This window comes from Choloepus didactylus, chromosome 15 (genome assembly GCF_015220235.1).
Source record: "Choloepus didactylus isolate mChoDid1 chromosome 15, mChoDid1.pri, whole genome shotgun sequence".
Lineage (NCBI taxonomy): Eukaryota > Metazoa > Chordata > Mammalia > Pilosa > Megalonychidae > Choloepus > Choloepus didactylus.
The window spans coordinates 82,187,015-82,208,287 of record NC_051321.1 but is presented as its reverse complement, the minus strand read 5'-3'; the positions used below and the strand labels follow the sequence as shown (position 1 = coordinate 82,208,287).

General features: G+C 50.4%; 1 protein-coding gene across 1 annotated transcript in view; it reads right to left on the bottom strand.

The window, feature by feature from the left end:
- Positions 1–21,273, bottom strand: part of LOC119509950 (anthrax toxin receptor-like) — a 27,170-nt gene extending 5,897 nt beyond the window's left edge. The window contains exons 1-11 of the mRNA XM_037803907.1: positions 20,237–21,273; positions 12,127–12,217; positions 11,878–11,909; positions 11,118–11,189; positions 8,543–8,624; positions 8,401–8,434; positions 7,304–7,383; positions 7,158–7,226; positions 6,721–6,801; positions 6,541–6,601; positions 384–482 (exon numbers count right to left, since the gene is read on the bottom strand). Coding sequence (XP_037659835.1) covers positions 384–482; positions 6,541–6,601; positions 6,721–6,801; positions 7,158–7,226; positions 7,304–7,383; positions 8,401–8,434; positions 8,543–8,624; positions 11,118–11,189; positions 11,878–11,909; positions 12,127–12,217; positions 20,237–20,469 — 934 coding nt within the window. The 5' untranslated portion in view covers positions 20,470–21,273. The remainder of the gene's footprint in view (positions 1–383; positions 483–6,540; positions 6,602–6,720; positions 6,802–7,157; positions 7,227–7,303; positions 7,384–8,400; positions 8,435–8,542; positions 8,625–11,117; positions 11,190–11,877; positions 11,910–12,126; positions 12,218–20,236) is intronic.

Here is a 21,273-nt window from a genome sequence, read left to right as displayed (position 1 = left end):
TGGACATGCTACCACCGGGCAAGGGGCAGAGCCTGGATGCCGACGATTCCCGCCAGCAAGAGAGCTGCGCCCTCCATCCCTGGCTCTCGGGGAGGACACCCTGGGAGGGCAGCCCAACCCCTGCAGCCTGCCTCGGCCGAGAGCTCAGCCCTGCTCCAGATGCTCCAGTGCACTGGGGATTAAAGACTCCCCACTTTACAGATGAGGTGAAAGGCGGTCAGTCCCCCTGGCCTGGTCTGTATCCCACTAGCCCACGCTGCCTCCCACCCCACCACATCTACAGCGAGTGGTCAGCCAGGGCTGGGAAGACTCGGTTGTCTCAGCAGAAATGTGGCCTTGTGTGGGACCATTTGAGACTCAGAGGCTTCGAGGTGGGTACTTACCATCGATGTTGGTTCTGCTGAACTTAAATTTGCAGATAACACTCTCCGTTGTTACTGCAGTCAAAAAGCCATTTCCGTGAACTCTCACATCAGGACTTTCTGCAAGGACAGCATGGCATAGGCTTATGAGAAGAGCTCCATGCTGTGTTCCCTCTGGTCCTGCCATTCAGGCCGGGCCACCCCCAAAGGATGTCCCAGGGGAAGCAGGAAGCAGCAGCTGTGTGGGAAACCACCTCCGTGCATCCTCACTGGGAAGGGGCTGGGCTGACCTCGTGCCCGGGGGTCTTCTCACCACCGTTTGACTTACGGAGCCCCTGAAACATGCCCTGCCAGACCCCTCCCCAGGGGCAAGCTCAGCCACTGTGTTCTGACCCTGAAATCCCACCGGGTTCCCTAGAGCCATGGGGTGAGGCAGAGGGTTCAGCCAGGCCTGGCCTGGCAGGTGAGAAAGGAGCTGACAAGGCAGGCCCAAGGCACCCCTGTCTCATCCCTGAGCTGGGTACCCAGGCCTGGAGGCTGGTGGGACTTGTCAACACTTAGGGGCCCTTCCCACTCCCTGGCATTTGGTGCCCAGGACAGCCTGCAGGCACCTAGGACCCTGCTCAGGAGAATCTGACATAGAAGGGGCCATCCTGTCTCGCTGAGGCTCCAGAATCCCAGCAATGACATGTCAGCCCCTGTCTCTTCCTGGCCCACTGGGGACCATTCCTGAGCTCCTGATCAGGCAGCCGGGGCCTCCCTGGGCTTCACCCCAAGGTAAACACTGCAGGAGATGCAGGGAGGGCAGCCGGTCCCTCAGTGAGGTCACCATGTTCTGCCCACCGGTTGTTCTGCCCGAACCCCATTCCTCCCCACAGCGCTGCCTCCTGACCACGCCGGCTTATTCCAGCCCCAGCTCTTGAGGGGCCCCAGCGAAGTGAACCCTGGGGATGTTTCCTCGGAGACCTGCCTGCCACCCATCAGCTGTGTGGGAGTTAGGGACTCAATCATGTCCCCCCAAAAGCCATGTTCAAGCCCCAAGCCATGGCCCTGTGGGAGTGAACCCACTGTAAATAAGACCTTTGAAAATGTTATTAATCAATGCATGAACTCATTTATGAATAGGAACCCAGCAATCATATGGGAGGCAGAGAAGCCAGGCTAGGTCCCCCAATTACCACAAGCAGCCCACACCAGAAGGCCACCAGCTCTGGGAGGAAGCACGGCCTGTTGAGACTTTGATGTGGGACTCTCAGCCTCCAAAACCATGAGCCAGTAAATTCCCATGGTTAAGCCAGACAGCATGTGGCATTTGTCACAGTGGCCCCGACAAACTCAGAGCGGCCCCATAGGAAAAAGTTCCACGTGCAGGCAGCTGGGCAGGCTGTGTGTCAGTCAGCAGTGGCACCTCCCGTCACCAGGCTCAAGCACAAAGCCCCTCCTGGATCGTGGCTTCCTGGCTGTCCCCTCAGCCTCCTGCCTCCCCGGCCAGCAGGACGTGGCCTCAGCCTTGGCCCCGGCAGGAACACCAGGCTTGTCTCCCACACAGACCCTTCTGACCAGCTGACCCAGTCCACACTGAGCAGGGAAGCCTCTTGGGCTCACAGAGGGGGTCATTTCCAACTTACATCCTAGAAGTATTTATTGCAAAGAAGCATGTTTTGCAAGGCAGACCCCTAAGCTAACAGAGCCTGGTGTGGCTAGATCTAGGGGAGAAGGGAAAGTTCAGCTGCCTGCAGGAGACAAATGAGGCTTCCTGCTCAAGCAAAGAGACAAGAGGAACCAAAAACGGGCAAACTCTACCCGGCCAAACGCTGCACCTCGTGTATTCATCCAAAAGAGCATTCCCTACTTCCTGAGCACCTTTCATGTGCAGAAATGTTACCATTTTACAGAAACTGAGGCTAACAGAGGGCTCCGCCAGCCCTGGCCGGCACAGGGCCAGGGCCTGGACTCGGCTCGCCTGGCTCCAGGTCTCAGGCTGCTTTCCGTGTGGGCATGGCCAGGGCACTGGGGCCCCCTCGCCAATCCACAGCAGCCTAAACCTTTTTGGCCCTGGTCTTCATTCTGAACAGTTCTCCCAGGGCTCCTCCCAATATGCCCCTGACCCCCCCGAGAAGTAATTTTCAGCTCCAGGGGACTTGCGGTCCTGAGCCAGAAAGCCCCAAGTAAGAATGGGGCAAGGACAGTAGGGAGGCCCAGGAGGGCCATCCAGGGACCCCAAGCACAGCATGCACAACCCCCCATATGCCACACACAACCCCTACCCCCTCTGCCTGGAGCCCCCAGCCAGCCCCAGACTCCAGCAGCCCTTGGAGAGAGGCTCAGGCTTTCTGGAAAGGAGACTTTCCCTCTGAAGGAAAAACCTTACATCAGGCTGGGCACCCAGGAGAGGGGAAGCTAAGCTGGGCAGGCAAGGGGTTCCCCAAGGAAGTGGGAAGGCCAGGCAGAAGCTAAGCAGGGACACCTGCAGGACAACCTGCCATCAGATGTCGACACTCAGGGCCAACAGACAGACAGCACCCTGTGCTGGGCTGGGTGTGGGAACTGGGGCACCCCAGGCTTAGAGAGCCCAACCGTCCTGGCCAGCTTGTCACCCGTGGGTGCCTTCAACCCAGCAGTTCTAGGTCTGGCATCGATCCCAATGGCCTGCAAAGGGGTCTGCCTGGGATGGCGGCAGAGGTGGGACGGTCTGGCTGCCCACCAGGGAGAGCGAGTGGGAGGGACCCGGGCACCCATCAGCCCTCTAATGGACTCTACCCAGGAAGCTACAGGGTACCCTGGGAGGGTGGGGGGCGGTTATGCAAAAGACCCTCTGTTAGGTGTATTTACACAGATGAGTGTAAACGAGCACCCCTCCCTGGGGGCTCTTGCAGGCAACCGAGAAGGAGGGGCCGATGGGGACATCTACTTGTTGTTCCCTGTTTTTCGGAATGGTTTGCATTACTTATCTCAATGCAAGCCTTCAAAGATTAAGTGATGTAAAAAGAGAAAGGGAAGAAGATGGAGGGAAAAGGGAGGGACACAGGGAAGAAGACAAAAAAGGAGGCAGGGAGGGAAGGAGGCAGTGGGGGCTGCATATTGCTCTGTGGCGTCTCCAGGTTCTGGGAGGGGCTGGTATGGAGGCTGCGTGGCTGCATGAAAGCAATGCAAATGCTTGCTGGAATAACCAAGTGCACACTGAAAAGGACCCTGGCCCTGTTTTAGGGGAGAGAACAACTTACTAAAAGGAGACCCAGGGCACCCAGAGCCTTTGAGGCTGCAGCTTGGGGGACTCCTGCCCTGGGCCCCTCCTCTGCCCCTCCCAGCTTCCTAAGGTAAGCCCCAGGCTCCGGCTCGGCAGGCAGCACGGAGGGCCATCCTGGGAGACCCGGTCAGCCCCTGGGGACGACCTGCTGTCCCTGTCTGCTCCACCTCTAGGCTTTGGGCCCCTGCTGGAGCCTTGGCCAGGCTGTCCCCTTCCATCTCCTTGCCAATCCTTTCAGCGAGAAAAACATCACTATCACTATTTACAGCAGAGAACAGAGAGGGTCTGCCAACATCACCTGCCCTCTTTTTTTCCAGAGCAACAGGCAGAAACCTCAGAGGGCATGCAGGCTTGTGGCGGTGACCACAGCTCGTCTCAAGAGAGTTCCTGCTCTGCAAGGTGGGACCCACCCCCTGCACCCTACAGCCTGCCTCCTCACACATGCCGCTGGGCCCTGGCTGAGACTCAGGAAGGGAGCCCTGGCCACGCTGCAGGTGCCCAGGGCATTGGGACCCACAAGGAACACCCTCTTCTGCCCTGCATCTCCAGTACCTGCACCCACCAGACCGAGACAGGAGACAGCAGGTCCAGAACCCACTCCCAGCCCCTCCAGGGGGCACTCAGCACACGTGGCTTGGGGGGGTGGTCCCACACACGGCAGGTGCAGGAAGCCAGACTCTATCGCACAAGCTACCTGGGTCCCCTGGGGGAGGCTCTGGCACAGGCAACATGTGACGGAGGCAAAATCCCACAGATGCTGCTTTAGGGGGTGGGTGCAGGGAGCCTGGGGGGGCAGATCTGAGGGGCTTTTTGGGGAGAGGGTGATGCTCCGTGTCTAGATGGCGTTTGGGGTACACAGGAGTATGGCTCTGTCAAATGCACCATGTGGTCCCCTTAGGGTTTGTGCAGCTCACAGAGAGCTGAGAGCAGACGTGGTCCCTAATGGAGGGCAGCAGACCCACGGGATTAGGGAGAAGGAGCACACTGTCACCCATAGAGTAAGGCACCACAAGCTAGGATGAGGTGATGAGAGAGAGAGGTGGACAGACATATGATAAAGAAAATGGGGCAAGAGTAAAATCCAGGACTCCTTGAACCACTTCCAAGTCTTCCACTACAGGACCGGTCTACTCAAAATCTCCCAGTGCAGGACGCCCCAATGCCATCAACATTTCCCACTGCAGGGTGTCCCCACCTCCCACCTCCACCCCTGGGCACTGAAGCCACTCTGTACCTCCTCCATGCCTCACACTGCAAGCTACAGGGGCAGAACACATGAGGAATCAGACAGCTGTCACCAACAGCTGGCTCAGCTGGAGGCTCTCCTCAGATTGCCTTACCCCCCCAAACCGGGTTCCAAGCTCAGCCCTGCAGTCTCGGGGGTGGGGGCAGGATTCAGAGCCCTGACAGAAATATGAGCACCAGCTCCCATTCATTAGTCAACCAACTCCCAGAGACGGGGCCAGGCACCCCAAAATGTACCATCTCAAGCCCTCAGCACAATCCTAACAGTGGGTGCTGGGGTCCCTGTTTGAAAGCAAAACCAGTGCCCCCAGACCGGGGCCCATGGTCCAGACTGCCCCCCGTGAGGAGCAGAGCTTGAGAGGTGCTAAGCTCCGTGAGAGCCCCCAGCCCTGCAGCACAGAGCCCCTGCCGCCTGCGTATGAGCCCCGACGCTGCCCCTTGCTGCACATGCTGCTACCAGGGGAGAAGCCTGCTGCCCTTTCTCTCCAGCAGCTTCCGCTTTACAGAGCACGGTGGCGGGAAGGTGCATCCCACACACACAGACTCGGGACAGAGGCCCTGCACTAGGAGGTCCCCTCTCGCGGCCCTGGGCTCGGACACCCGAACAGTTCCTGGTCTCGGGAAGGCACTCGGGATTTCACTTTGAGGGTGATGGGAGCTGCTGGCTGTTTTGTGGGTGACTTTCTTGGCTAGGGAGGCCTTCTTTCCCATAGGCTGAGAAGAGGCATCATGTTGGATGTGGGGCTGTGTCCAATTCTTTTCATCCACTGAGATGATTATGTTGTGTTTCCCCCACTTTTTTGATGCTGAGACTTACTTTGAGTTTTCAAATGTCCACTCAGTTTTGCATGGCTGGGGTGATCGCTAATTGTTCTTTATGTTCTGTCCTTCTCACATGTTCATGGATACAGTGTGCTAGTGTCTTGTTCAGGGTTTTCTAAGTACATTTTTCCTTCCTAACTATTTTTAAGTAAACATTTTATTTTGAGAGAGAAAAATGTACTTACACACACATCACACAAACTCCTTCAGAACCCACACACAAATGAACACCTACATATATATTCCAAACACAATCACACACCACATACATTCAGACATCACATATATGTAAACATGCACACATACACATACACACAAATATAAACATATGAGCACAAAGAAACATACATGTGCACACAACACACATGCAAATACACATACACAGGCACATACACAGATGCACATACACACAAATACACAAGTCACATACACCCATGAACACACACATATACACACAGAAACATACATGTATACACATGCCTGCACACATATACACACATATATACATACATGCACACATCCCAAATGCACACATACACATATACATGCACCCAAATGCACACATACATACACACATGATAAACATGAACACCACATTCATACACGTGTGCATACAAACATATAAACAAACATGCATAAAACATGATACGTAGACATGCATGCACATACACAGATATATCCATGAGCAAAAATACACATACACCACATGTACATAAATACACACTGCACACGCAAGCATGCACACATATGCACATGAGCACACCCATGTGCACATACACATACACGTAGACATGTATGTGCCCACAGACATGCGCGCACACACACACACCCCTCAGTTAACATCGGTGCCACCTAAGTTCTTACCTCCCATACACACACTAGAAGGCTCCAGAGAGTCCAGCCTAATGCACAGCTTCTCCAGGAGCTAGGACACAGAGCAGGGCAGGAGGGGCAAGTGTGTGAGCCACGGAGGGACTGGTGAGAAGTCCCTCCTCACTGGCAGCTTCTCACCCCCACCTGCTTCTCACATCAGCACCCACTCACCTTGGGAATGTAGCTTGGCAGATTTCTCGCAGTCCCTTGCTGCCCAAAAATGTGCTCACTGCTGTCAACGATTTTGTCAAGCTACAAGGGAGAGGAGGTGGCTTGGACCCAGAGCCAGGGGATTGAGGGGGGCAGCTGGGTCCACACACAGGAGACCGTCTGTGGCCACCACGTCAGGGGCCCAGGGAGTGTTACACTCGAGGACTAGATCCTCCCATCTGCAGCAGAGCCCCCTCAGGGAGTGACAAACTCCTCCACCCTCATCTGAGAGTGCACATGTGACCAAGCCCATGGTTACCACCTTCTGCAGTGGACATGTGTGGCCCTAAATAACTGGGTGGGTTGCACTATCATCCCGGGGCACTCTGGGAAAGCAGCCTCTGGTACTTTCCCCAGCCGGGCTCAAGTGTGGACCTGGGTTACCTGTTGTGACTTACCTGAAATTTCTGATATTGATTAATACCCACACCAAACATAACTGTCCCCATCTTCCGAGCATTTTTAGCCTAAGAGAAAGAAGTCGTTAAGTATAAATTACCAAAATCAGTGCAGCAGAAAGCAGGTAACAATGGATTGAACTCACTTCCTCCAGAGCCAGCTGATACTTCGCCTCAGGGATGGGTGACCCAATCAAAATGATCATTACGCTGAAAACCTTCTTAGCTGCAGGATAAGTAAGGAGTGGCTGCATCAGGAAGGGTACCAGGTAGCCACAGGCTGCCAGGACCATGGGGATGCCCATGGTAGAACACGGCCCAGCACCCCTGACACCAAGTCCTGGTGGGCCAGGCGTGGGCAGCTCCCTGGCAGACACGAGCCCCAGCCGTCCAGCTCCTGTCAGCTTTGCAGCCACGCCCTGGAGTGAGAAAGGCCTCAGCCCAGGGCCCACTTTGCAGACAAGGAGACTGAGCCCATTGTGGGCCCCTCTGACCTGCTGCCCACACCCTCCCCATCACCACATGGTACAACCTGTGCCAGGACGGGAAACAAAGTTCGTATAAGACACCAGAGCAGCAGCCAGACTCTGGTGAATGGTGTGCTGCAGGGCTCAGGGCAACAGAACCCAAGTGCCTGGGGGATTCCTGCCAGTGTTCTGGGGCCCAGGACTCCTGGCCAAGGCCCGTGAGGGAGGACCATGTGCCAGCTCAAGGCCTCTCCAGACGCGGGCGCATCGCCCCTTACAGAGCTCAGAACCCTAAGCCTAGGCAGAAGTCGGCCCTGGTCTGAGGACAGCTGCTTACTTGGTCGGAGACATAGTCACAGGGTGATGGGGAAAGGAGCCAAAAGCTAGAAGGGCAACTCGGGGGAGGGTGTGGTCAGGAAAGGGTGAGCACCCAGAATGCTTTTCTGCAAACCAAAACCTAAGTCTGCTCAGGGTCCCCGTGGCTGCCTCCTTTGCTTTCTCACACTGTCCAACTGCAGGGCACCCAAGGGACACGCCTCGCACGGAAGCACCTCCTGCTTACGAGACCAGAACCCACAGGCCAGACCTCGTTTGGTTCTCATACGTCACGAGAGGTGGCACTTCCTTGTCCTCGCTGCACAGATGAGGAATCTGTAGCTCCAGGAGGTTAAGGAACTTTCTCCACCTCGGAGCTAGAACGTGGCTGTGCTGGGACTGCCCCCCAAGCCTGGCTTTGCCCTCTGCACCTGGGACGCCGACGTCCGGAAGCCACTTACCTCCAGAGTTGGCTCTAGTGATCATCTCGTTTGCCTGCAACACAATGAGGAAATGTTGGGAGAAGAGGGATTAGACAATCCAAGAAATAGCCTGAGAATTTTATCAATCTGGAGATATTCTCCAGGCTCCAGCAGCTGGTACCTTTTTAATCCCTTCATCCACGTTTAGCTGCCCATCAGCAACTTCATACTGAAGTTTCTGAGTAGCTGACTTAATAGTTTCTCTGAAAAAAAAAAAACAAAGAACAGAGAAAAGGGAGTTGAGATGGGGGTGGTTGTTAACCAATCACCCCTCATGTCTGGACAAAGATGCAGGGGTGACTGACCTGGGGGACACTGCTCTGGCCTCCTGACCCTGGGCTGGTCAGCACAGCGGGGCCTTGCTCTGCTGTCCCCATGGGCCCAGCCTGGCTGGGGGGAGCTCATCCCTGGCCCCACAGCCTCCAGCCCCTACAAGCCCCACCCGGAGCCCTGCCTCGGACGTCCCCAGTCAGATTGGGGAATGTTTCACGCCTTTGGAGCTGTGAGTCAAGGCCCACGGGGAGGGCTGAGTTTAGAAAGGTGCCTCCTGCTTATCCGGGCCCCCCTCCCACTGCCACAGACCCCTGAGGTGGACTCAGTCCCACTGGCTGCTTTCCCCTCGAGTCAGCGCTAGGGGAAGGAGCAGACACGCTGAATCAGAGTGCCAGGGCCCTGGGGTTCCTGTGCTCCTCAGAGGAAAAGGCCAAATGCTGGGAGCAGTGAGTCCCCTGGGCTGCCAGTGCAACCCTCTCAGCTGCTGTTAGAGGAGATGCGCAGGTCGGGGCAGGCAGGGATGGCCCTGGGGACAGGGGCCTGGGGTCAGGCTAATCTGACATGACGTGGTGGAGCCGGCCCAGCCAGGCTGGCCCCAGGCCAGGGGCAGAGGGTTGGCCGCAGTGGGGGGGGGGGCAGCTGAGGAGGTGAGGAGGCCTTGTCCCAGGCCCCTGGAGGAGAAACCAGGCCCCACCCTGCCCAGCACCAGCCGCCTCCCCTCCTCACCCCCAGCCCTGCCAACCTCTGCCTGCTGCACCCCCAGAGCTCTAGGCTGAGCAGCTCCTCCCTGGGGCTGCCCTACAGGAAGCTCTGCAGGCTCCTGCCTTCCAGGGCAAGCTCCCCTCCTCTTGGAAGACATATCCCCAGCACCCCTCTTCTGGGTTCCTCCACTCCTCTGACAGCACCCCTGGAGGCTTCTGAGTTTGTCTGCACTTGGGCCTCCCGCCCCCAAGGCAGGCCCCTTCAAGGACCCTGCACCCTCAGCCAGCCACGGTCCAACAGAATCATTTTGGAATGCACCCACCAAAGGACCCTGCAGGGGACCCTCCTCTCTCTCCTCCCAGGCTCCATGGGACCCCTCTGGAGGCCCCTCACCTGCCAGGCCCTTCTGCTGCCCCTCTGCCCCATCCCTCCTCAGCTCCTGGGCAGTGGGGCATGTTTGGGAACAGCCAATCCCAGGCTGAGCCCAGCACCGGCGGAAATCCTATTGGGCCCCTCCTGGGCTGGCTGCTAGGACTCAGAGCGACATGGAGCTGTGTCATTCCCTGACCACTCTCGCTTCTTTTCGACTCCCCTGAACTCCCACAGCCCCCGCCCCCACCAACCCCACTCCCCAGAGAGGCTGAGGAAACCACCGCCAGCCTCCCAGCCCCCCAGGGCAGCTCCTCCTGGTGACACCCACGCCCTCACCTGCTGCCTCCCACTCCGCCCCCTGCCAGGGTCCTTCCCATGGGCTTGCTTCCTTCCACCTCAGACCCACTCGGGTTCTCTCTCCCAAACCCAAGCGACACCTGCGCACCATGCCAGGCTTTTCCCCAGCCCCGGAGCCTCAGTGCATTCCAGCTTCTCCTGGGAGCCAGACGCAGAGAAGGCTGTCCTCATCCCCTGGCTCCACCGCACCCCCTCCTCCCCTTGGCTCTGCCTCCTGCTTCCCCTGCAGCCCTGGCTTCTCTCCAAGGTGCTGAAGCGCTCCCTGCATCCCAAACCCGGGTGCCCCTTGCATGCCGAAGTGTCCTCACCTCTCTTTTGGGCCTCCACTCTGGATTGGGTGCCAGGCTCTTGCATCCCTGAATATGCCCTGAACCCTCAAGAGCTCTGTGAGCCCCTTTTCACACCCCTCAAGGCCCCCAGATGTGCACTCCCCAAACCCTCCTTGAACGTCCCAGCCCAGCCTGGTGCCAAGACCCTGCTTGCAGGCTCCTCTTTTGGGACCCACTGTGGGATCCCCTCCCCTCTACTAAAGGCCCTGGCACCCCCACTGTCCCCCATTTCCGCCGGTGCTGGGCTCAGCCTGGGCTCAGCCTGCATGGTTCTGGCCCTGTCTCCCCTCCTCCCTCTAGCCTAGGAGAGAGAGGGACCTGCAGACAGCAGGTGCCCAGAGCACAGGGTGGTGCTGGAAATGGGTGCACACGTCTCTCCAGCAGCCTCCCTGGATCCCCAGAATCCTCAGAGTTTCTAAGGCGAGAGTGGAGCACTGCAGGGAGGGGCTGGGATGGACGGGATCAGGGGGAGGAGGGGGACTTGGGTGAGGACGAACACTGGGCGCTGCAGTCACCTGCGGGTGCCAGGGGCTCTTCAGGGGACCAAGGGGCCAGGGCTGGGGGTGGGGGGCACTGAGACTCACTCCTGCACTGCCCAGGCAGAAGGCTCCAGATCTGCCTGGAGAGGCCAAGGGGAATGTACTTTTTTGACTAATAACTTACTCATCTGCTGTGGGCAGCATGAGGACGTTGACCCTTTTGGAGACAGTTATGATGGACATCATGAGATCCGGGCTGGGGAGGAAGCACCCACTGGTGAGAAGCCGTTCACACAGCTGGAAAAGGCACCAGCCAGCAGCCGGGACAGGGGCGCAGGCCAGTTATCTGCTCCCCACCCCATGTCTTCCATTTTGGACCCATTTCCAGACCAGGTAACACTGACAACTTCAGTGAAGGATTTCAAGGGCTTTCTTTCACACAGGAGAAGGTATGAGGATGACAACCTGCTCCATCCATAGACCCCAGCACCCCATAAGACACATGTACACACACCCACACACTTGCACATTCTTGAAGTGATAGCAAGACCTTCCCTTTTGTCCCCGAGGGCCCCAGCATGTCTCTCTTCTACCATGATGCTCTTTCCCTCCTCCCTCCTCCCATCTCAAGCTAATTATTCCACCTTTGGGGAACTCGTCAGGGACATCCCTCCCCCTGAGACCAGTCTTTAAGGAGTTCTCTAACAACCTCCTCCCCACCCCCAGGGTGCACCACCCTCAGCAACCACAGTGGTCTGTCCAGTGGGATCTGTCCTCCGTTCCTATCCAGAGTCCTGGGCTCAGGACTCCCCACCCTGAGGGTCTTGCAGGGCCCCCGAGTCTGAAAGGGTTGTGCTCTCTGCCTGGCAGAGGACAGGCACCCCGCAGCAGAGAGAAGCCATACTTCTTCACTTTCTCGATCAGGTTTTCCAGAAAATCAACACTGTCCCGCCAATTGTATCTCATCTGGCTGGACCTGCAGAGAAGAAAACCTGAGTCAGGGGAACAAGGCACATGGGTGGAGCTAGCAGAGCTCCCTGCTCTTCCCCTCTTCCAGCCACTTCTGCAACAAGCCCCTCCCCTCCCCAACACAGCCTTTGGGTGCAGCAGCCCACAGGCAACAGGGTGCAGGGTCCTGGGTGGCTTTCATCTGGGTGGGCAGTGGAGGTGGGGCGGCCCACTGACCCATTTACCCAGGTTCTAGGAGCTTCCTGGACCTGGAACTTCCAGTGCTGAAACCAAGACAGTCCCAGGCAGATGGGGAGAGGTGGCTCTTGGTGGGTGCTGTGCAGACAAGGAATCGGGGAGGATGTATTGCATGACAAAGCTCCAGTGGATTCCGAGGGGTCGCCCTCTCCTGGGTCACCTCCCTTTGGTAATGACCGCTCCCAGCTGCCTGTGGCTCTCTGGCCCTTTAAAGGTGTGTGGGTTGAGTGGGGAGGGAGCTCTTCTGCAGCGCTCCCATCAGAGGCCCCTTGGAAGCAACAGCCCAGCTCCGCAGGTTACTCAGGCCTTATGTGTACCTGCCCCTGTCAGACTCTTGCATTTTTGGGCTTTGGCCTCTGCCCGACCTGCCCCCTGATGTAGGGGATCCATTGGCAGCCTGTTTCTGCCCTGCCAAGCCTTCCTCACTGCACTCCCACATTCTGCCCTCTCCCTCTCATTTCCCGGTACCCAAGGAGGTGGGAAGAGATATTCCCTATAGGACTGCATGTCAGCAAGGGAGGAGGGCAGGTCTGACTTTCTCCTTTCCTTCCTCCCTAGCACCCTGCAAAGCTGAGACACTCCAGGCATGGAAGTCCTCCTCTGTCTGTCCCTGCCAGGGGCAAGAGCAGGACAGACCCAGGCTCCTGCCCTGCCGGCCTCATCAGGCACTGACCAGCAGGGAAAGCCCCAGGCCCTCCCTCCCATCCATACTTTCTGATTCTATCTCCCATTGAGCAAATGGAGAAGCTTCTCCAGGTTCTATTTAGTGCCTGGCAGAAGAGTGAGGAGGGTGAAGGGGCTGAGGCTCAGGACCCCTCTGGCCAGGTGGGAGGCTGCTCACATCTGCCCACAAGCCCAGGGTTCCGGGTCTTTGCAAGCCCACAGATCTGCTGCCCTGCTCAGCATTGTGGAGATGGGAACAGTTCCAGGCACTGGAGGGAAATGGGAGGGGCACAGGTTATAGGCCAAACCCTGCAGAGTGGTGAAGTCGAGTAAAAACATTTCCTCAAACTTAATCCATTCCTCTGGATGGATTTGGATGAGGTTACTTTAGATGAGGTGTGGCCTAGGATGGATCTTAATCTGATTACTGAAGGCCTTATCAGGAAGGTCACAGAGGAACAAAGAAGCCTCAGAGGGAGCAGCCACAAGCTGAAAGTCAACAGAACCCAGAAGGGAAGGGACAGGCCAGGGGAGACCACCGTAAGCATCCACAGGACAGAGGAGCCCAGGACCTGCGACCACAAGCAGCCAGCCCCGTATGCCATTCTTCAGGAAGAAAGCATCACCTCGGTGACACCTGGATTTGGATTTCTCCTCGCCTCAAAACAGTGAGATAGAAATATAAAGAGGAACCAAACAGAAATTCTGGAACTAAAAGTTACCATAACTAGATGAAAAAAATATCAATAGACAGCATCAACAGCAAATTGGAACAGGCAGAAGAAAGGAAATTATCCAATCTGGTGAACAGAAAGAATAAAGAATGAAAAAAGTGAGGAAAACCTGAAGAACTTGTGGGACACAATCAAGTGTACCAATTCATGTATCACAGAAATCTCAGAGGTAGAAGAGAGGGAGAAAGGGGAAGAAAAAAATACTACAAGACACAATGGCCAAAAACTTCATAAATATGATGAAAGATACAAATAAACTAATCCAAAAAGCTCAACAAACTCCAAGCAGGATAAACTCAAAGAGATCTACAAGACACATTATAGTGAGACTGTCAAAGCCCAGAGACAAAAACAGAATCTTGAAAACAGCAGGAGAGAAGTGATGTGCCTTGTAAAAGGGAACCTTGGTAAGATAAACATTTGATTCTAAATTAGAAACCATGGAAGCCAGCAGGCAGTGGCATGACTTATTTAAAGAGCAGAAAGAACAAAAAATTGCCAAAGAATAATACATCTGGCAAAGTTCTCCTTAAATATGAGGGATAATTATGGTATTTCTTGATGAAAAGAAAGTGATGGAGTTCACTATTTATTCGAATATAGGCATGCCTTATTAAAAATGCTAAAGGGAATCCTTCACATTAAAAGGAAAGAATACTAGACACTAACTCCAAACTGTTTAAAGAAATAAACCTCTAGTATGTTACACATATGGGCTAAAAGTAAATGCCAATATTATTGCATGTGTCATTTATAATACAATCTTTTACTTCTTTTGTGGCTTAAAATTCAAATGTATAATAACAACCATAACCATACATTATTGAGCACATATGTATACAGATGAAATTAAAAAAAAATAACATACAGGAGAGGGAAGGAGGGAAATAGGAAAAGATTGTATGTAGGCTATTGAAGTTAAGTTGTCATCAATTCGAATTAAATTGTCAGAGATTCATGATGTTAAATGTAATCCACAAGTCAATCACAAAAGGTCATCTAAACAAACAGGAAAGCGATAATAGTGCAAAGGAGGGATAAAAATGTATAAGACACACAAAAAGCAAGAAGCAAAATGTTAGAAGCAAATCTTGCCTTTTAAATAATTATCTTAAGTGTAAATGGATTAAACACTCCAATAAAAAGGCAGAGATTCACAGAATGAGTAAATAAGCATGCTCCAACTATATGCTGCTTATGAGAGACTCATTTTAAATCCAAAGACACAAATAGGTGGAAAGAGAAAAGATGGAAAATAATGTTCCATGCAGATTATAACCAAAAGAGAGCCAAGGTGGATACTCATTTCACATAAAATAGACAGTATGTCAAAAACTCTACAAGTGGCAAAGATGGATATTATACATTGATAAAAGGGCCAATTCAACAAGAAGAGATAACAATTATAAACATATGTGCACCTAACAACAGGGTCTCCAAATATATGAAGCAAACCTAGAAAAGAGTTAAAGGGAGACAGAGACAGTACTATAATAATAGACAGAGGTATCACCATTACTTTCTACACTGCATAGAACATTGAGACAGAAAATCAACATGGGATTAGAAGACTTAAACAGCACCATAAGCCATATGGATCTAATGGATATACATAGAACAATTCATCCAATGACAAAAGAACAGATATTTTTCTGAAGTACTCATGGATCATTCTGTAAGAAGACCATATGTTAAGGCATAAGATAAGTCAATAAATTTTAAAAGACTGAAATCATGCAAAGTAACTTCTTGAAGCACAACAAAATGGAGCTAGACATCAGTAACACAAGGATAACTGGAAAACTTACAAATATGTGGAAACTAAACAAACTCTTCAACAACCAATGAGTTAAAGAAATCACAAGGGAAGTTAGAAAATACTTAGAGAAGGATGAAAAATAAAAAATGCCACATACCAAAATTTATGGGATGCAGTGAAGGAAGTTCTCAGGGGAAAATTTATAGCTATGAATTCATATATTAGAAAGAAGAAAGATATCAAATTGATAACTTGATTTCATACCCTGATGAACTGGAAAGAGAGCAAAGTAAATTCAAAATTAGCAGAAGGAAGAAAATAATTAAAAGATTAGGGCAAATATTAATGAAACGGAGGTTGGAGAAAGTTGAGGGAATCAACAAAATTCAAAGTTAGTTCTTTGAAAATACAAAACAAAAAAATTGCCTCAACTTGAGCTAGCGTGCCAAAGAAAAAAGACATAAATTACTAAAATAAAAATAAAATCAGTGACATCACTATTGACTTTAGAGAAATAAAAAGGATTATGAGAGAATACTATAAACGATTTTACACTAACAAATTAGATAACCTAGATTAACTGGAAAAATTCTTAAAAGCACATCAATTGCCTAAACTGACTCAAGAAGAAATAGAAAAGCTCAACAGATCTATAAAAAATATAGACACTGAATAAATGTCCAGGAAAAGATGGCTTCAGTGGTGAAATCTTCTAACATTACAGGAAGAAATTAAAGAAAATTTAAAGGACTTATACACGGACAATTGCAAAACATTGCTAAAAGAAATCAAAGAAGACCTAAACAAATGGAAAGACATTCCATGTTCATGGATTGGAAGGCTGAATGTCATTAAGATGTCAATTCTTCCCAAATGGATCTATAGATTCAACGCAATACCGATGAAAATGCCAACATCCTACTTTGCTGTAATAGAAAAGCTAATTATCAAATCCATTTGAAAGGGAAAGCAGCCTTGAATAGACAAAAACATCTTGAAAAAGAAGAATGAAGCAGGAGGATTCACGTTTCCTGACTTTAAAGCATATCATAAAGCCACACTGGTCAAAACAGCATGGTACTGGCATAAAGTTACACATATTGATCAATGGAATCAAATTGAGAGCTCAGAAATAGACCATCAAATCTATGGTCACTTGATTTTTGACAAGGCTGCCAAGTCCACTCAAGTGGGACAGAACAGTCTCTTCAACAAACGGTACTGGGAGAACTGGATTTCCATAACCAAAAGAATGAAAGAGGCCCCTACCTCACACCCTATTCAAAAATTAACTCAAAATGGATCAAAGACTGAAATATAAGAACCTGTACCACAAAACTCCTAGGAAAAAAGGTAGGGAAACATCTTCAAGATCTGCTAAAGCACAGTAGACCTTACAACCAAAAGATAAGCACTGAAAGAAACAACAGATAACTGGGACCTCTGCAAAACTAAATACTTCTGTGCTTCAAAGACTTTATCAAAGTTGAAAAGGCAGCTGACTCGATGGGAGAAAATATTGGAAACCATATATCTGATAACGGTTTGGTACCCGGAATATACAATGAAATCCTATAACTCAACAATAAAAAGACAAATAACCCAATTCAAAAATGGGCAAAAGACATGAATTGACTTTTTCCAATGAGGACCTACAAATGGCTAAAAAGCACATGAAAAGATGCTCAACTTCACTAGCTATTAGGGAAATGCAAATCAAAACCACAATGAAATCTCATTTCACACCTACTAGAACGGCCACTATTAAGCAAACAGAAAACTGCAAGTGTTGGAGAGGATGCAGAGAAACAGAACACTCATTCACTGCTGGTGGCAATGTAAAGTGGTACAGCCACTGTGAAAGGTGGTTTGGTGGGTCCTCAGAAAGCTAAATAAAGAGTTGCCTTATGATCTGGCAATCCTGCCACTTGGTACATACCCGGAAGAGCTGAAAGCAGGGACACAAACAAACATTTGCTCCCTGATGTTCAAACCAGCATTGTTCACAACTGCCAAAAGATGGAAACAATTCAAGTGTCTATCAACTGACGAATGGAGAAACAAAATGTGGTATGTACATATGATGGGCTATCATTCAGCAGTAAGAGGGAATGAAGTCCTGAAGCACACGACAACATGGATGAACTCTGAGGACATTATGTTGAGTGAAATAAGTCAGACACAAAAGTACAAATATTGTATGATCTCACTAATATGAACTAATTATTCTATGTAATCTCATGGACATAGATCTGGAATATAAGTTACCAAGAGATAGAGAATGGAGAGTAGGTGCTTAAGATGTGCAGAATTTTTATTTAGGTTGAATTTAAATGAGAGGAAATGGATAAAGGTGATGGTAGCACATTATTGTGAGTATAATTAATGGTGCTGAACTGTGTGTGAGTGTAATTGACAGAGGAAGTTTAGAGTCATATATGTTACCACAAAGCAAGCCAGAGGTTAAAACCTGGGAATGTATAACTTAGTCAATCTTGTAGTGGATGATGACTGTCATTAACAGTACATTAAAAATTTCCTCTATGCACTAGAACAAATGTACAAAACTACTACAAGTAGTTAACAATAGAGGGGTATATGGGGAAAAACGTACCTACTGCAAACTATGGACTATGGTTAACAGTAATACTCTTTCATCAATGGTTAACAAATGTACTGCACCAATGCTAGGGGTTAATGATGGGGGAATATAGGGTACAGGATGTTGGGGAGTCTTTCTCTTTTTTTTCTTTTTTTCTTCCTGGAGTAGTGAAAATGTTTGAAAATTGATTGTGGTGATGAATACACAATTATGCAACAATACTGTGTACCACTGATTATATACCTGGGATCGATTGTATGGTGTGTGTATATATCCCAATAAAATTACATTAAAGGAAAAAAAACACATGTAACATCTTGCTCAATGATGAAAGACTGAAAGCCGCCTTCTTAAGATCTCGAACAAGGTAAGTGTGCCCATTTTCACCATCCTCTTTAATACAGTCCTTGAAGTTCTTGCCAGAGCAACTAAGCAAGAAGAAGAAATAACTGCATCCAAATTGGAAAGGAAGAAACAAAACTATCTCCATTTGCAGACAGTGTTATCTTTTATACAGACAATCCAAAGGAATCCAAAGAAAACTACTAGAATCAACAAATTCAGCAAAGGGACAAGGTGCAAGAGAAACACACAAAATTCAATTGTCTTTCTATATACAAACAATCAACAATTCAAATAAGAAAATAAGAAAACAATTCCACTTATGATACCATGTAAATGAATACATTATCTACGAATAAATTTAACTAAGGATGTGAAAAGCCTGTAAAGTGAAAACTGCAAAACACTCTTGAAAGATATTAAAGAAGACGTAAATATATGGCATGACACAGCCCATGTTCACAGACTGAAAGAGTTCATATTGTTAAATGTCAGTACTGCCCATGCAATCTATGAATTCAACACAATCCCCCTGTCAAAATTATAGTGGCCATTTTGGCAGAAATAGAAAAGCTGATACTCAAGTTCACACGAAACTGCAAGGGGCCTCAGATAGCAAAATAATTTTGAAAGAGAAGAATAAAGTTGGAGGATGAATACGTCCCAATTTTAAAATATACTACAAAGGTACAGTAATCAAAACAGTGTGGTACTGGCGTAAGGACTGACAATTAGACAACTGGAAAATAATTGAAAGTACAGAAATAGACCCACACATACACGGCAACTGATTTGCTACAAAAGTGCCAATTACATGCAAATGGGTAACAATAGACTCTTCAACAAATGATGTGCAAAACCTGGACATCCACTTGCAAAAGAGTGAGGCTGACCTCCTACCTCACACCAGATACAAAAATGAACTCTAATTGGATGAAAGACTTAAGTATAATAGCTAAAAACATAAAACTCTTGGAAGATAATGGGCAAATCTTCATGATGTAGGATTTGGCTATGGATTCACAGATATGACACCAAAGTAGGAACAACAAAAGAAACAACAAATAAGTTCAACTTCATGAAAATTAAAACTTTTGTTTTAAAAGAAGTATTACTGAAAGAACATTATCAAAAAAAAAAAAAAAAAAAAACTGAAAAGGCATTCAACAAAATGGGAGAAAATATTTTAATCATATACCTAATAAGGGCTTAACATATAAAGGAACCGTTACAGTTCAATAACAGAAGTACAAACAACCCAATTAAAAATTAGCAAAAGTCTTGAACATACCAAAGAAGATCTACAAATGAAAAATAAGTACATGAAAAGATGCTCAACATCATTTAGCCGGTAAGGAAATGCAAATCGAAACCACAATGAGATACCACTTCACACCCACAAGGAGAGCTATAATTTAAAACATGGAAAATAACAACTGTTGGAAAGGGTGCAGTGACATTGGAACACTAAAGCATTGCTGGTGGCTATGAAAAACGGTGCAGCCACTGTGGAAAGCTGTATGGCCATTTCTCAAAAAGTTAAATACAGAATTACCATATGACCTGACAGTTAAACTCCTAGGTACATACCACAAACAATTTATGTGATCTTTTTCTTTAAGAATCCTTTCCCAGAAGTGCCAAGACCTCCACTATTTGGGCCGCTATATAAATCTGTGCTCCAGTAATTGCCGATTCTAAGACCCCAAATAAACACTTTTGTTGCCTTGCATCTTAATTTCTTCTCAGTAGAAACCTTCAAAGAAAAAGTTTCTGAAAACCAAACCGGGAGCATTATTTCTGCCTCAGGAAACACCTCTGGTTGTTTCTGACCCTGCGACTGCCCACAGCACCCCCAGGAGGCAGCGGGGCGCTCCAGGTCCCCAGGCCAGGGCAGGAAGGGCCTCAGGGCGCCGCCTGCAGAGGTCGGTCCTGCTGGGCCCACCGCCCACCTCTTCCTCCCCGGGCTCCTGCTCCAAGGGCCCCTGGCTACTTACTTTCCCACGACGAAGTAGAGGTGGTAGGACGGCTTGCACTGCTGCAAATTCTCTGTGTTTTGACCCCAAATGCTCCTCCCGCCCCGAACATGGAGGGGTCTACCCCCCGCGCCAGGTATTTGCGGCTGCAGGAGAAGCAGCAGCAGCACCCAGAAGGGCGCCCAGGGGTCGCGGCTCCTCATCTCGCTTTCCTCCCTGGCAACCGCGCAATTGGAGCCCGGGGCTGGGCTCATGCGGCCACCACGGCCACGTCCAGGCGCTGCCTCCGCCGGTGCCAACGGGCCGCCGCCCCTGCGCCTTTGACCTAGACCCGCTCGCTGCTCGCCCCACACCTGACCCTCACGCACAAACAGGAATAGCTGCTGGCTCTGGGAACCCGTCGCCGGCTGCCTGTTTGCCGCCCCTCACGCCCCGGGAGCCCGTTATTATAGCCGTGAAGACTGACGTGGAGACTTTGTGACCAGCAGCTCTGCAGGGCTGTTAACAATAGCAAGGAGGGGAGTCATAGGACCTTTGTGAGGTGGGGGGTAGGGGTACCAGGACCCACAAAAACCTGTTTGGTTTTTTTTTGCAGTTTTTCCAGAAATTACTATGTATTTGCTTGTGAGTACCTGGCATTCCCTCGCTCCCCACCCGGGCCCACTGACCACGGCCTGGGAGCAGTGCCTGGAGGAAGAGTGTCCAGCTCACACAGCTCTCTGCCTCCCCAGTTATGCTCAATCCCACAGGAGGTGAAAGTGGAATCCAGAACTGAGGACACGCCTCCCTGCCCTCACCCAGCAGGATTTGGTCCTCTGGGTTCTCCCTTTACCACCCAGGGCTTCACTGACCAGCTCCGGAGTGTGAGAAACAAGCACAGTTCCTAAAAAGGAACAAACCTCACCTGATTGTGGAGTAGAAAAGAATTTATTCGCGCTCTTGCAAGAACTGGCGTCCAACCAAATGTGGGGGTTGGCACCCAGAACAATACATTTACCAGTATTTACTCCCTAAACCTAACTGCAAGTCCCTCCCGTTTCTTCATTGGCTGGATACTC